The 15,649-nt window shown below is 52.3% G+C and overlaps 1 protein-coding gene across 1 annotated transcript in view; it reads left to right on the top strand.

The window, feature by feature from the left end:
* The window catches only part of atp2b3a (ATPase plasma membrane Ca2+ transporting 3a), a 36,389-nt gene that overhangs the window by 4,260 nt on the left and 16,480 nt on the right, over positions 1-15,649 (top strand). The window contains exons 2-8 of the mRNA XM_056612285.1: positions 2,088-2,285; positions 3,464-3,721; positions 4,802-4,927; positions 8,646-8,771; positions 11,868-11,906; positions 12,585-12,749; positions 15,036-15,250. Coding sequence (XP_056468260.1) covers positions 2,088-2,285; positions 3,464-3,721; positions 4,802-4,927; positions 8,646-8,771; positions 11,868-11,906; positions 12,585-12,749; positions 15,036-15,250 — 1,127 coding nt within the window. The remainder of the gene's footprint in view (positions 1-2,087; positions 2,286-3,463; positions 3,722-4,801; positions 4,928-8,645; positions 8,772-11,867; positions 11,907-12,584; positions 12,750-15,035; positions 15,251-15,649) is intronic.

Raw genomic sequence — 15,649 nt, 5'->3', positions numbered from 1 at the left:
ATGGAGAGTGAAGGGGTGGATTTACTCAGCCCTACTGTAAATCAGCGACACTCGGTGAGGTTTGTGAGGATGTTGGAATGGGAACTGTTGGCCGGTTGTCTTGGCCTGGGTCCCGCCCAGCCCCGGAGGTGCTATCGAGGCCAGGGCTTTGAGCCTCGTTGGGCTTTGAGCCTTGTTGGGCTTCGATCGCAGCAGAGTGTGCCGGGCGCTCAGCCAAACGCCGCCGCCCCTGCCCCAACACGCCGCGGCCTGCGATGGGGGGGCGATATCAGGGGACGATCGCCTGCCTTTACTCTGGGCCTCGACGTCTCCCACTTGACGCCGTTAAACCAACAGCCCGCCGTGTGCGTCTTAAACGCCCGAGAGCTCAGCTACCGTGTGACTGTGAGTCTTCCGATGCTGCATACTCGCCCCCGGCCCCCGGCCCCCAGCCCCCGGCCCCCGGCCCCCGGCCCAGCTCAGACTAACCCCGCACGGGACAGTGACCCCACTGGAGGGGGGCGCAATTGGACTGCGGTCACAGATGACCCGTCACAGCAGTTCGACATCCCTTGCCAACACTCTGATTTAGATCTTGCTGTAAGTAAATGTGGGCTTTAGGCGCTCCATCTCCACAGGGTGAGTCCTCCTCCAGCAGTGTTAGGGTTAGTGTCAGTGTCAGATCAAGGTGTTAACACTAACCCTAACCCTAACTCAGATCAAGGTGTTAACACTAACCCTAACCCTGCACCATTTCCATGAGAACAGCAGTGAGGGCTTTTGTTCCATCCTGAGGATGCAAAGGGGTCCATGTGCTCCTAGGAAGAGGAATCCCCTTTCGTTCCAGTTTGCCTTTTCCTACATGTTCTGTCCTTCCACTCCCCAAAAGATCTACGATATAGGGAATATGTATCCTTGGGTTGCGTCCATTAAATACCATATCTGCAGACAACTTCCACATTAATTATCATGGTTGATATACAGTATATAAGCCTGGGCGCTGGTGGCACCTGGAGGGGAGCGAGTGTGTGATCAGAACGAGGAGATTCCTCCTGCCCTGTCTAGGAGCCTCAGGGCTGTTTAGTGTGCTATTCTTATGTATATGATGCTGTTATCCTCCGAGAGATATCCCTTTGGGATGTTGGAGAGAATACAAATGCAGAGGCCCGAGGTCTTAACTGAATCTCCATCTCCTGAACTGAGAACCTTCTTCCTCTTTTTAATAAAAAGGGGTTCAAGAAAGGGATCTAGAGATGGAAGATTGAACGAAGCATGGGTTTATTTTCTGGGGGTTTGAAAAAAAGAATAAGAAATTGCCGGGCGAGGTTTTACTATTGGGAGGAATATGTAAAATACTATGATCTTTTTAAGATGTACGACAAATATGCGTTGTCTCCCACCGTGTTTCAAAACTCTTCAACTGCAGTTTTGTGGGCTCATACAGAAACTGAACCCAGGGTCAGTGTGTACGAACAATGGGCCACAGCTCTTCTAATTTTGGAACTCAATGTTAGGACTGAGTTGTCCAGGGTCATAGCGTTACTGCTGACACACGCTGTCTAGTGGCTAACACTAACCCTAACCTGGTAGGTAAAGGTATGCATCAAAAAGTTTGTGTATCCACTGTATGTGGCTTTGATAAAAGCAGGACATGCTAAATAATCGACCGCTAATGGTAACCAGTTGAGATCATCTACCCCCGCCAACGTCCTTAAATAATCCTCTGCTGTCATGTGACCATAATGACTCTTGACATGCAGTGTAAACACAGTTTAGCCACCAGCAAGACCGCTAATGACAGCAGCTAATGGCTACTGCGACCACACACGGGACTGTCACAGCTTCAGAGACAGGCTCCCTGAAGCAGTTCCACGGCACTTGGTTAACCTAACACCGATATCCTCCCAAAGGCTTTTGCAGAGACAGCGAATAAGCCAAGCTGGACCAGCAGAATAAGTAACGACACGGACATGCTGTGCGTGTTTGACTTTTTTACACTGCAGCCATCCCAGCGGACAAAAAAGCACATCTTCAAAACTAATATTCCGACAGGAAGAGCGTCCTCCTGGGAAACCCCTTTGACACGTTCCTCCTCCTTCGCTCCCAAGGTCTCTCGGACAACGTGGCGGACCTAGAGAAGCGCACCGCGGTGTTCGGCCAGAACTTCATCCCCCCAAAGAAGCCCAAGACCTTCCTGCAGCTGGTGTGGGAGGCCCTTCAGGACGTCACCCTCATCATCCTGGAGATCGCCGCCATCATCTCTCTGGGCCTCTCCTTCTACCAGGCCCCCGGCGAGGAGACTGAGGGTAAGTCTGCTCCCCCACCCCAGCCCTGAACCTGGGGGAGGTGGCATTATACGGGTTGGGAGGTGGGATTGTTGCCTCAAAGATATAGTGCGGCATTGATGTCTCAGTCAGAGCTCAGGGGTCAGAGCTCAGGGGTCAGGGGTTAGAGGTCAGGGGTCAGAGCTCAGGGGTCAGGGGTCGGAGCTCAGGGGTCAGGGGTTAGAGCTCAGGGCTCAGAGCTCAGGGGTCAGGGGTCAGAGCTCAGGGGTCAGGGGTTAGAGCTCAGGGGTCAGAGCTCAGGGGTCAGAGCTCAGGGGTCAGAGCTCAGGGGTCAGAGCTCAGGGGTCAGGGGTTAGAGCTCAGGGGTCAGAGCTCAGGGGTCAGGGGTCAGAGCTCAGGGGTCAGAGCTCAGGGGTCAGAGCTCAGGGGTCAGGGGTTAGAGCTCAGGGGTCAGAGCTCAGGGGTCAGGGGTCAGAGCTCAGGGGTCAGAGCTCAGGGGTCAGGGGTTAGAGCTCAGGGGTCAGAGCTCAGGGGTCAGGGGTCAGAGCTCAGGGGTCAGGGGTTAGAGCTCAGGGGTCAGAGCTCAGGGGTCAGAGCTCAGGGGTCAGAGCTCAGGGGTCAGAGCTCAGAGCTCAGGGGTCAGGGGTCAGAGCTCTAGTGGGAGTGTGGGGATGGAGCTGGGGGGTCCCCTTGCTGGTCTGGACTTCTGGTTTCCTATCTAATCAAACGTGATTCAAAGATAATGAAATATAATCCAAATTGAGTAGACATGCTGGACTTTAAAAGTTTACGTTTACCGCGTCTATTATGAGCGTGTTCATTCCTAACCTTTTGATTATCTCTCTCTCTCGCTCCCATCCCTCCTCTCCCCCTCTCTCCCCCTCTCTCCCCCTCCTCTCCCCCTCTCTCCCCCTCCTCTCCCTCTCTCTCCCCGTCCCTCTCCCCACCTCTCCCATCCCTCCTCTCCCCCCTCCCTCTCCCCCTCTCTCCCCCTCCTCTCCCCCCTCCCTCTCCCCCTCTCTCCCCCTCCTCTCCCTCTCTCTCCCCGTCCCTCTCCCCTCCTCTCCCATCCCTCCTCTCCCCCCTCCCTCTCCCCCTCTCTCCCATCCCTCCTCTCCCCCTCTCTCCCCCCTCCTCTCCCCCTCTCTCCCACCTCCTCTCCCCCTCTCTCCCCCCTCCTCCCCCCCCTTCTCCTACAGCGTGCGGGAACATGGCGGCGGGAGGTGAGGACGAGGGCGAGGCGGAGGCGGGCTGGATCGAGGGCGCGGCCATCCTGCTGTCGGTGGTGTGCGTTGTCCTGGTGACGGCCTTCAACGACTGGTCCAAGGAGAAGCAGTTCCGCGGGCTGCAGAGTCGCATCGAGCTGGAGCAGCGCTTCGCCGTGGTCCGCAACGGCACCGTCATCCAGATCCCCGTGGCCGACATCGTGGTGGGGGACGTGGCCCAGGTCAAGTACGGTCAGTACCCCCAGAGCCCCAGCCAGACCTCCGGGGCCACCCAGACCCCCCCACACGCCCATGCGGTCCGTGATTGGTTCTGCTTGCATGTCAATCAAGACCTCTTCCAGACGAGTAGGCGGGTCTTAACACAGTTAATCAACGGCGTGCCCCAGTCAGTACAAAGGGTCCTGGTTCAGCAGGACCCTTTGGGCCTCTCCTCTCCTCAGGGCCGATCCCCGCCCTGAGGAGAGGAGAGGCCCAAAGGGTCCTGCTGAACCAGGACCCTTTGGGCCTCTCCTCTCCTCAGGGCCGATCCCCGGACTTGAGGAGAGGAGAGGCCCAAAGGGTCCTGCTGAACCAGAGTCCTCCTCCTCTCCTCAGGGCCGGGGATCGGCCCTGAGGAGAGGAGAGGCCCAAAGGGTCCTGCTGAACCAGGACCCTTGGGGCCTCTCCTCTCCTCAGGGCCGGGGATCGGCCTAGGGCTGCTCAGGGACCTGCTGTGTGCGTAAAGGTTGTGTCTAGGTTGTGTATAGGTCGATAATAAATAATAGTAGTGCGGGGATTCATTTGCATTTGTTGATTCGTGGTCCCTGGAGGTAGTGGAGTCCAAGGGACATTGGGAATCTTCTACTTATTGGATCGCCACAGTGCTGCTTATGAAGTCCTGAAATACTCCAGGTTTGAAGGTCAGACGAGCGCGCTCCATATTGTTAAACTATCTGAATATCGATCTCCTACTTCCCTCTGCAATTATTTGGTCTAATAACTTCCGAAGGAGGTCCAATGAGGGGCGACCGGCCCCCCCCTCTGGGACCCAAAGACCAAACTACTTACCGCCGCTCATGCGCTGAAAGTTAATGTGCAGAAGTCACATCCATGTGTATAAGATGACTTTAAATCGCATGCTGCAGCGCCACGTCACAATGCAAAGAATGTCATCTCAAAGACTGAGTACCTAAAGATTCATAATCCTAATTGTTCTTCACGTTTGGGGATTAGTATCCTTACCGAACCTTTCATCGTATTTCATCATCATAATTCCTCTTCCTTATTGTCTTCCTCCCCCCCTCCTCCTCCCCCCCCCCCTCCTCCTTTCAGGTGACCTCCTGCCGGCCGACGGTATTCTGATCCAGGGTAACGACATGAAGCTGGACGAGAGCTCCCTGACCGGCGAGTCCGACCACGTCAGCAAGTCTGCCGACAAGGACCCCATGTTGTTGTCCGGTAAGCAGTCGTCGTGGCAACCCCCCCCACCCCTCCTCCTCTCCCTAATACCATTTGGAGTCACAAACATGGCTGGCGTCATGACGACCACTTTGGACCAAAACAATGTGTAACTGTTAATTATCTTCCAACAACCAAATCTATTTATTTGTGTCTGTAGTTTGAGATTTCTTTCTTCTTTCGCCGATCCGCCTTTCAGTCTTTGAGTCAACGAGTGTGTTTGATTTATATCGGTTGTTTTGGTAAGGTGGTAAGAGTAACATCATACATGATTACTGCTTATCACAATGCGATACTTAAAACACATATTTTTTACTTTTAGTAGAATTCATAAAGTTTATATGAAATACAAAAAAACATATTCTACAGAATCGCTTCCAACAACCAAAGTCCTACAACCTTCTAGATAGCAACAGAGCCCCGTGCTGTCAGAACCGGACTGCCAGGATGTTGTGTTTCTTTCCGAACATCAAATATCGATTCACGGCTGAAATATGTCAGCTGCGTTGAGCACCTTGATGTTGGCGAGGTGACCTATGAACCTGGGAGGTTCAGTCAGGGTCCAGCAGCACTCTGCGTGAAGCCGTACGGTGGAGTAGGTCAGGAGAAGGGCCCGAGATGGTCCGTGTGCCGGCTCCTACAGAGGCTCCGGTGGACGGTGTGTATCTGCGAGGTGCGGCGGTCATATGAGCGGGCTAATGGGATCACTGGTCTCTGGGAGCTTCCTGGAGGAGCTGGAGCCACAAGTTCAGCAGGGGCCCCAGGGGCCAAGCTGCTCCTCCTGGATCATTAGTGGACCCAGAGCAGACCCCCTCCCACACACACACCACACGCACACACACCACACGCACACACACCACACGCACACACGGCCACACGCATGCACGCACGCACGCACACACACACACACACACACACACACACACACACACACACACACACACACACACACACACACACACACACACACACACACACACACACACACACACACACACACCAAACGCACACACACCACACGCACACACGGCCACACGCATGCACGCACACACACACACACACACACACACACACACACACACACACACACACACACACACACACACACAAACACTTTAAAGTGTAATCCTTATATACTGCAATAGATTTCCTTTTCGTATTTCCTCTCTCGGCTCGATGTCTCCAAACACACATTAGCCATTTGAATAATTGAAGGACCCCATATCAAAGAGATCGCTAGCTAGCCTCCGATTTTACAGCATAGCGCTGCGAGCCTCAGTGCTAACTAGCCTGCCTCATGCGCTCTCTCTCTGCGCTAGTCACGGGATGGGCAGTAAGCCGTGCGCTGAACAGATGTTCTGCGTCAGGATGACCTCAGGTTCGACCCGAGGCCTCCGTATTGTGCGCCCAGCGCCAACGGAGCGTGATGACAGAGTGATTCATGAACGCACAACGAACACGATGCTGAACACACATCCCTGAGCATCCTCAATGCTGAGCGCACAACACACAGCTACGACTCCCCACAACAGAATGAGCCATTATCATTCATTTCTTTGAGGATATGCCTCCATTCAGCTCCATAATGGTGTGTTCAGTGACTGTGTAGAACCGTTATCCCGGGCGCTGGTGGCCTAAATAGGCCAAGGGGTGTGTACGGAACACCGGAATACCATGAGCAGAGCGTCAAGAGAAGCGGCCAGATTGTGATTTTACATCAAACTGTTTGTATATCCTGCTCAGTCCTAACACTGTGTATCCTGCTCAGTCCTAGCAGTGTGTAGCCTACTCAGTCCTAACACTGTGTAGCCTACTCAGTCCTTACACTGTGTGTATCCTGCTCAGTCCTAACACTGTGTGTATCCTGCTCAGTCCTAGCAGTGTGTAGCCTACTCAGTCCTAACACTGTGTAGCCTACTCAGTCCTAACACTGTGTGTATCATGCTCAGTCCTAACACTGTGTATCCTGCTCAGTCCTAGCAGTGTGTAGCCTACTCAGTCCTAACACTGTGTGTATCCTGCTCAGTCCTAGCAGTGTGTAGCCTACTCAGTCCTAACACTGTGTAGCCTACTCAGTCCTAACACTGTGTGTATCCTGCTCAGTCCTAACACTGTGTGTATGCTGATCAGTCCTAGCAGTGTGTAGCCTACTCAGTCCTAACACTGTGTAGCCTACTCAGTCCATACACTGTGTGTATCCTGCTCAGTCCTAGCAGTGTGTAGCCTACTCAGCCCTAACACTGTGTGTATCCTGCTCGGTCCTAACAGTGGGTATTATAACATACAGTGTGTATTCCAGGTTTCCCAACCTTTGGGTCGGTTGAGATTACCAACTGGTACGCGATAAAATATACAAAAGCACGAATTGAAAAGGGTTCAACAGGCTCATAAACAATCCGGCGAATGATTCATAACCAAAAGACAACTTCTACTAACCCTTAGCTTCTGATCGGGGTGAAACCGATATCAGATATTCCCCGAAAACGTAAGACGTTGTTGTCCCAATCGACAACCAACGGCTTTGGTACCTCTGCCTCTAACCCCAACCTAGGGAGGTGGAGGTTAGGCTCTGGTACCTCCGCCTCTAACCCCAACCTAGGGAGGTGGAGGTTAGGCTCTGGTACCTCCGCCTCTAACCCCAACCTAGGGAGGTGGAGGTTAGGCTCTGGTACCTCCACCTCTAACCCCAACCTAGGGAGGTGGAGGTTAGGCTCTGGTACCTCCGCCTCTAACCCCAACCTAGGGAGGTGGAGGTTAGGCTCTGGTACCTCCACCTCTAACCCCAACCTAGGGAGGTGGAGGTTAGGCTCTGGTACCTCCGCCTCTAACCCCAACCTAGGGAGGTGGAGGTTAGGCTCTGGTACCTCCGCCTCTAACCCCAACCTAGGGAGGTGGAGGTTAGGCTCTGGTACCTCCGCCTCTAACCCCAACCTAGGGAGGTGGAGGTTAGGCTCTGGTACCTCCGCCTCTAACCCCAACCTAGGGAGGTGGAGGTTAGGCTCTGGTACCTCCGCCTCCAGAGATGATGGAGGTTAGGGTTAGGCCTTACAGTGCTGAAGGGTTAGGGTTAGGGTTAGGGTTAGGCCTTACAGCTCTGAAGTGTTTCGTGATGTATGTATGTGTGCTGTGAGGAGCCCAGCACTTCCTCTGTGTGTGTTCTGGCACGCAGTAATTAATGGGGACATAATGTGGAGGTCTGCTGTGGGAGGCAGAGGAGACACACAGGAAGGCCTAACGGGTTTGCAGCCACGGGCTCTGCTCAGGAGGCACGCTGATGCTAATGTCAGCTCATCTGGAAGACATTAAATACCAAATGACAAATCAACTCTGTTCCGTTACGTCACCTTGACCCTAATCCTAACTTATTAGGGAATTGAACACATTATTTATAGTGTTTTCCAAGTATTATTGGGGATTGTGTGATTGGTTGAATATTTGAAGCCTCAATGATTTGTTTCTGACTGGCGAAAAAGACTGGTGATTTTAAACAATAATCATGAATATTTTAACAAATATTCTGAATTTAGGATGATTTTAAAAGGCCATTATATTTTGTTTTAAATGTTTGTGTGTGTGTGTGTGTGTGTGTGTGTGTGTGTGTGTGTGTGTGTGTGTGTGTGTGTGTGTGTGTGTGTGTGTGTGTGTGTGTGTGTGTGTGTGTGTGTGTGTGTGTGTGTGTGTGTGTGTGTGTGTGTGTGTGTGTGCGCGCCCCCGCTAGGCACCCACGTGATGGAGGGCTCGGGGAAGATGCTGGTGACGGCGGTGGGGGTCAACTCCCAGACGGGTATCATCTTCACCCTGCTGGGGGCTGGGGACCCCGAAGAGGACCGCAAGGACAAGAAAGGTGAGAAGGAGAGGAGAGAGGAGGAGAGGAGAGAGGAGGAGGGGAAGAGAGGAGGAGGGGAAGAGAGGAGGAGAGGAGAGGAGAGAGGAGGAGAGAGGAGGAGAGGAGAGAATGAAAGGATGAGGGAAGGTAATAACAAGAGAACTGAAGATGAAGAGCAAGAGAACAAGGAAGAATGGAAGAAGGTAAAAGAGTATACTGGGCATCCTGGGTTATGTCCCAAACCAGAGGTCGGACTTCAGTTCAGCTATTATCAATCCACATGCTGCAGCACATTCTCTTTCTCAATAATCCAGAAGTTTCTGATTCCAAAATTTCAAAGGTCAGGTTCTCGCTCAGAAGTTGCTATGGTGACTGAACTAGATTCAGTGAATTCAGAGGGAAGATGGAGAGGTGGGTTTGTGGCGCGGCTCCCCAACGCCCGGCACAGACCCTCTTCTCCATCTTCTGAAGAGCGGCGGTTCAAGGGAAGGCCGAGATGGTTGATCCTCCGGTGTCTGATCTGAGCGTGTTTGAGAGCTGGGAGCGCGCCGCCTCAGAGAGGAAGATGAAGACTAAAGAGGTTGGAGGACATACGGTCTACCTCGGTCTACCTATACGGTCTACCTCAGTCTACCTATACGGTCTACCTCGGTCTACCTATACGGTCTACCTCGGTCTACCTATACGGTCTACCTCGGTCTACCTATACGGTCTACCTCGGTCTACCTATACGGTCTACCTATACGGTCTACCTATACGGTCTACCTCGGTCTACCTATACGGTCTACCTCGGTCTACCTATACGGTCTACCTATACGGTCTACCTCAGTCTACCTATACGGTCTACCTCGGTCTACCTATACGGTCTACCTCGGTCTACCTATACGGTCTACCTATACGGTCTACCTCAGTCTACCTATACGGTCTACCTCGGTCTACCTATACGGTCTACCTCAGTCTACCTATACGGTCTACCTCGGTCTACCTATACGGTCTACCTCGGTCTACCTATACGGTCTACCTCGCTGCTGGCTCAGAGCGCTGACTCCACATTCTTTAGATTAGACGGTGGATCCCAAATGTTATTTCATACGGAAAAAACTTAACGGAAAGAGGAAGAGGGAGGGAGTGGCCGAGTGGGGGAGAGAGATGAAGAGGGAAAAAGAGACGGGGAGAGAGATAGGAAGATCAAGAGAGAAGGGGAGGCAGTGAGAGAGAGACATCAATAGAGAGTGCAAGAGAGAGAGAGAGAGGGAGAGGGAGTGAGATAGACCGAGAGGGGGAAGAGAGAGGGAGACAGAAAGGGAGGGTGAGGAGAGACAGCTGTTTAATAATTCTATCCCATGAAAGCTCCACGACTGCAGAGCGATCAATATTTGAACGGAACAAAGTGGGGCGCAAGATGGTGCCGTGGTGGGTGGGGGGGGGGGGGGGGGCAGCGGGTTCTATGGATTCGCCCTATTTAAAGAGACTTCCTAAGTGTTAACCCCGTATGAACAAAATGGATCAAATGTAATCAAAAATCAGGGGAATTACGCGGTATAGGAGACACTCAAAATTCAGGTAATCTTTTTATACATAATATACTAAACTCGGTTTTACATTGACGTATATTTAAAGCGTGCATAATTTACCTCTAGTAAATGATAATGTATACATTCTGGACTGAGCAGAAAGATGAGGACGTGTTGGTGAGGAGCGACTTCCAGCACGAAAACACAGAAAGTGACGAATAATTTAGTTCACGGAAAATACTAAAATACACCAACACATTGTTACTACTGACAGAGGGGGTGTGAGATCACAAGACAACGCCAAAGAGAGTTCAGATTAAACCGACTTTACAATAAGAGCGTGGTGAGGCTCATGGGAGGGATGTAAATCGTAGTATCATAATTCAAAAATGTAGTATTTGCCCCCCCCCCCCTTTTGATAGGCGCTTTTGTCAGCGGCCGTTGCTACTAGTTAACTAGTTGTTACTAGTGAGGCACACAGAGAGTCCTCTGAATCCTGGAAAACACTCACGACCAGATCCTTGTGCAGGATAGCTGAGTGTGTTTGTGAGTGCATTCATGTGTGTGTGTGTGTGTGTGTATGTGTGTGTGCGTGCCTGCGTGCGTCTGTGTGAGTGTGCGTCACTGAGTGTGTTTTCCTGCGTGTGTGTGTGTGTGTTCAAAAGCTTGTGGTGTGTAAACAAAGCAGTAAAATGAAGCCACCTTGGTATTAGTAGCACAGTGCCTCCACATCCTTCCACACTCCTTCAGAAGGCCCATCTCCATACCGTCTGCCACTTCTGTTCTGCGCGCTGCTTTGCTTTCCTTTGAGTTCGGGCTTTTTGCTTACATTTACTTTTCTACGGTTATTTCATGTCTATTTTGTTCACCCCCACCCATCTCAAACCCCCCCCCCCCACACTCAGAGTCTAACCCCCCCCCACGGGCCCCCGATGCGGAGGCAGAGCCCTGCCACGCCACTAATGGTAGGTGTGTTAATGTACCCCCCGTCCACCCACCCCTCCACCCCCGGTTGGCCCCCCCTTTCACCCACTGCTCCGTCCCAACCAACCCCACCCCCACCCCAACCTAACCCTAACCCTAACCCCCAGGGTACACCGCCATAGAGGCCCTTTGTAGATCAACCTACACTGTGTGTGTGTGTGTGTGTGTGTGTGTGTGTGTGCATCTGTCTGTCTGTCTGTCTGTCTGTCTGTCTGTCTGTCTGTCTGTCTGTCTGTCTGTTCTGTCTGTCTGTCTGTCTGTCTGTCTGTCTGTCTGTCTGTCTGTCTCTCTGTCTGTCTGTCCGTGTGTCCGTGTGTGTGTGTGTGTGTGTGTGTGTGTGTGTGTGTGTGTGTGTGTGTGTGTGTGTGTGTGTGTGTGTGTGTGTGTGTGTGTGTGTGTGTGTGGGCATGGCTTGTGACGTCTTGATTTAGCGGTGTTGCAGCATATCAGAATCCCATTTTTGTTGTATGTTTGGTAAATCAAATGTTCCTTCTAAACTAAGTAGCAGTAGTAGAATACATATCTAGGATATTTCACACAACATCCTTGTGTATTGTCATCAAAAGCTTGAGGTTCATAGGAACTCTTCCAGATAAATGTACATGGTTCATTACAGGGAAACCAGACAGCACACTGGAGACCAATCAAACCAAAGGTGAGCTCAGTCTGGACCTTAGTGCTCTCTGTACACACACACACACACACACACACACACACACACACACACACACACACACACACACACACACACACACACACACACACACACACACACACACACACTGATACACACACTTTCTCACTCACAGACAAAATGAGACACATATTAACACACAAGGCCACATTCAGAAACAAATTGACACACGTGCACACACACACACGCACATACTTAGACGCACATTCTCACTCACAGCCAAAACTTAAAAACGTTGCTGTAGCTTGGCTTTGGGCCATCGATCACACACTGTTACACACTACTTCGTGTTCTTCATCTTCTTCTTCTTCTTCTTCTTCTTCTTCTGCTTTATCCACTTCTTCTTCTTCCTCTTCCTCCCCTCCTTCTTCTTCTTCTTCTTCTTCTTCTTCTTCTTCTTCTTCTTCTTCTTCTTCTTCTTCTTCTTCTTCCTCCCCTCCTTCTTCTTCTTCTTCTTCTTCTTCTTCTTCTTCTTCTTCTTCTTCTTCTTCTTCTTCTGCTTCCTCCTCTCCCTCCACTTCTTCTTCTTCTTCTTCTTCTTCTTCTTCTTCTTCTTCCTCTTCCTCCGCTCCTTCCTCCCCTCCTTCTTCTTCTTCTTCTTCTTCTTCTTCTTCTTCTTCTTCTTCTTCCGACCCCAAGCCAAGAAGCAGGATGAGGCGGTTGCCATGGAGATGCAGCCGCTGAAGAGTGCCGAGGGAGGGGAGGTGGAGGAGAAGGAGAAGAAGAAGAGCAGCGTGCCCAAGAAGGAGAAGTCGGTGCTGCAGGGCAAGCTGACTAAAATGGCGGTGGAAATCGGGAAGGCAGGTGAGGTGGATTTAATTTAACGCTCCTGCTTTCATCTTCCTCCAGCCCCCCCCCTCCTCCAGGTGGACCACTTCAAAGCAGAGGTTTGTAGCGCACCGTCGGGTACGTCCCAGCGGATCTGGGGGTGGAGGTGGGGGTGGGCGGTGGGGATATGGTGATAGCGAGAGTGGGGCTGAGAGTGGGGGTGAGGGTGAGAGTGGGGGTGATGGTGAGGGTGGGGGTGATGGTGAGGGTGGGGGTGAGGGTGAGAGTGGGGCTGAGAGTGGGGGTGAGGGTGAGAGTGGGGGTGAGGGTGGGGGTGATGGTGAGGGTGGGGGTGAGGGTGGGGGTGAGGGTGGGGGTGATGGTGATGGTGGGGGTGATGATGAGGGTGGGGGTGAGGGTGGGGGTGATGGTGGGGGTGATGGTGAGGGTGGGGGTGATGGTGGGGGTGATGGTGGGGGTGATGGTGAGGGTGGGGGTGATGGTGGGGGTGATGGTGAGGGTGGGGGTGATGGTGGGGGTGATGGTGGGGGTGATGGTGAGGGTGGGGGTGGGGGTGGGGGTGATGGTGGGGGTGATGGTGGGGGTGATGGTGGGGGTGATGGTGGGTGTGGGGTTGGGGGTGGGGGTGATGGTGGGGGTGGGGGTGATGGTGGGGGTGATGATGAGGGTGATGGTGATGGTGGGGGTGATGGTGAGGGTGAGGGTGGGGGTGATGGTGGGGGTGATGGTGGGGGTGATGGTGGGGGTGATGGTGGGGGTGGGGGTGATGGTGGGGGTGATGATGAGGGTGATGGTGGGTGTGGGGGTGATGATGAGGGTGATGGTGATGGTGGGGGTGAGGGTGGGGGTGGGGGTGAGGGTTGGGGCGGGGGTGATGGTGAGGGTGGGGGTGAGGGTTGGGGTGGGGGTGATGATGAGGGTGGGGGTGATGATGAGGGTGGGGGTGATGATGAGGGTGGGGGTGATGATGAGGGTGATGGTGGGGGTGGGGGTGATGGTGGGGGTGATGATGAGGGTGGGGGTGATGATGAGGGTGATGATGAGGGTGGGGGTGATGGTGGGGGTGGGGGTGATGGTGGGGGTGATGATGAGGGTGATGGTGATGATGAGGGTGATGATGAGGGTGGGGGTGATGGTGGGGGTGGGGGTGATGATGAGGGTGGGGGTGATGATCAGGGTGATGATGAGGGTGGGGGTGATGGTGGGGGTGATGGTGGGTGTGGGGGTGATGGTAGGGGTGGGGGTGAGGGTTGGGGCGGGGGTGATGGTGATGGTGGGGGTGATGATGAGGGTGATGGTGATGGTGGGGGTGATGGTGGGGGTGGGGGTGATGATGAGGGTGGGGGTGATGGTGGGGGTGGGGGTGATGATGAGGGTGGGGGTGATGGTGGGGGTGGGGGTGATGATGAGGGTGATGGTGATGATGAGGGTGATGGTGATGGTGGGGGTGATGATGAGGGTGGGGGTGATGATGAGGGTGATGATGAGGGTGGGGGTGATGGTGGGGGTGGGGGTGATGATGAGGGTGATGATGAGGGTGGGGGTGATGGTGGGGGTGGGGGTGATGATGAGGGTGATGATGAGGGTGGGGGTGATGATGAGGGTGGGGGTGATGATGAGGGTGATGGTGATGGTGGGGGTGATGGTGGGGGTGGGGGTGATGATGAGGGTGATGATGAGGGTGGGGGTGATGGTGGGGGTGGGGGTGATGGTGGGGGTGATGATGAGGGTGATGGTGATGGTGGGGGTGATGGTGGGGGTGGGGGTGATGGTGGGGGTGATGGTGGGGGTGAGGGTGGGGGTGATGATGAGGGTGATGGTGATGGTGGGGGTGATGGTGGGGGTGGGGGTGGGGGTGGTGTTAGCGGGAGCGGTTGTCTCTGTGTGATAATCTTTCTATAAATAAGGATATGGGAGAGATGCTACAGGAAGTGATTCTAAAGTCCCGCCTCGGCAGGGGCCCTGGCGGTCGGGGAGGCCATCCGACCTTGAATACAAAATGGTGACCTTGACTTAAGGGTTGCTCAATGAACCTTTTCTGTGTTTTTATTTGTTTTAATTAGTATGTCATGTTAATTATTTTATGGAATATTAAAAAAATAAAATCTCAAATGTTTTATATTTATATCTTTCCATTTTCTTTATATATTAAAAAATGTATTTATATATTTGTAACAGTTTTTCTCATGTATTTTTGTTCATATTTTATTTATGTATTAGCTATAATTATATATTTATTGGCTTTACTAGTTGAAGTGTGTTTTGTCTGTTTGATGAACACAAACCACTGCTGCTCTGCAGGTCTGTTCATGTCGGCCACCACTGTCATCATCCTGGTGGTTCTGTTCGTGATCGAGACCTTCGTGATCCAGGGTCATGTCTGGATGGCAGAGTGCACGCCTGTTTACGTCCAGTACTTCGTCAAGTTCTTCATCATCGGAGTGACCGTGCTGGTGGTCGCTGTTCCCGAAGGTTTACCGCTGGCTGTAACCATCTCCCTGGCTTACTCAGTCAAGGTGAGCTATCTGACCACAGCTAGTTAGTTAGTTAACCACAGCTAGTTACCAACGACAGCTAGTTAACAACATATAGTCAGCTAACCACAGCTAGTTAACATCATATAGTTAGCGAACCACGGCTAGTGAACGCCATATAGTTAGCTAACCACAGCTAGTTAACATCATATAGTCCGCTAACCACAACTAGTTAACATCATATAGTCCGCTAACCGCAGCTAGTTAACATCATATAGTTAGCTAACCACGGCTAGTTAATGCCATATAGTTAGTTAACCGCAGCTAGGTACTAACCACAGCTAGTCAACATCATAAAGGTAGCTTTTTTTTTCTTTTCTTTTTCTCTTAAACTCTGTAGCACTTTGAGATTTTCGCTACAAATAAAATGTATTTATTTAT

The sequence above is a fragment of the Gadus chalcogrammus genome, chromosome 16 (genome assembly GCF_026213295.1).
Source record: "Gadus chalcogrammus isolate NIFS_2021 chromosome 16, NIFS_Gcha_1.0, whole genome shotgun sequence".
NCBI lineage: Eukaryota > Metazoa > Chordata > Actinopteri > Gadiformes > Gadidae > Gadus > Gadus chalcogrammus.
This window is presented reverse-complemented; position numbering and strand designations above follow the sequence as displayed.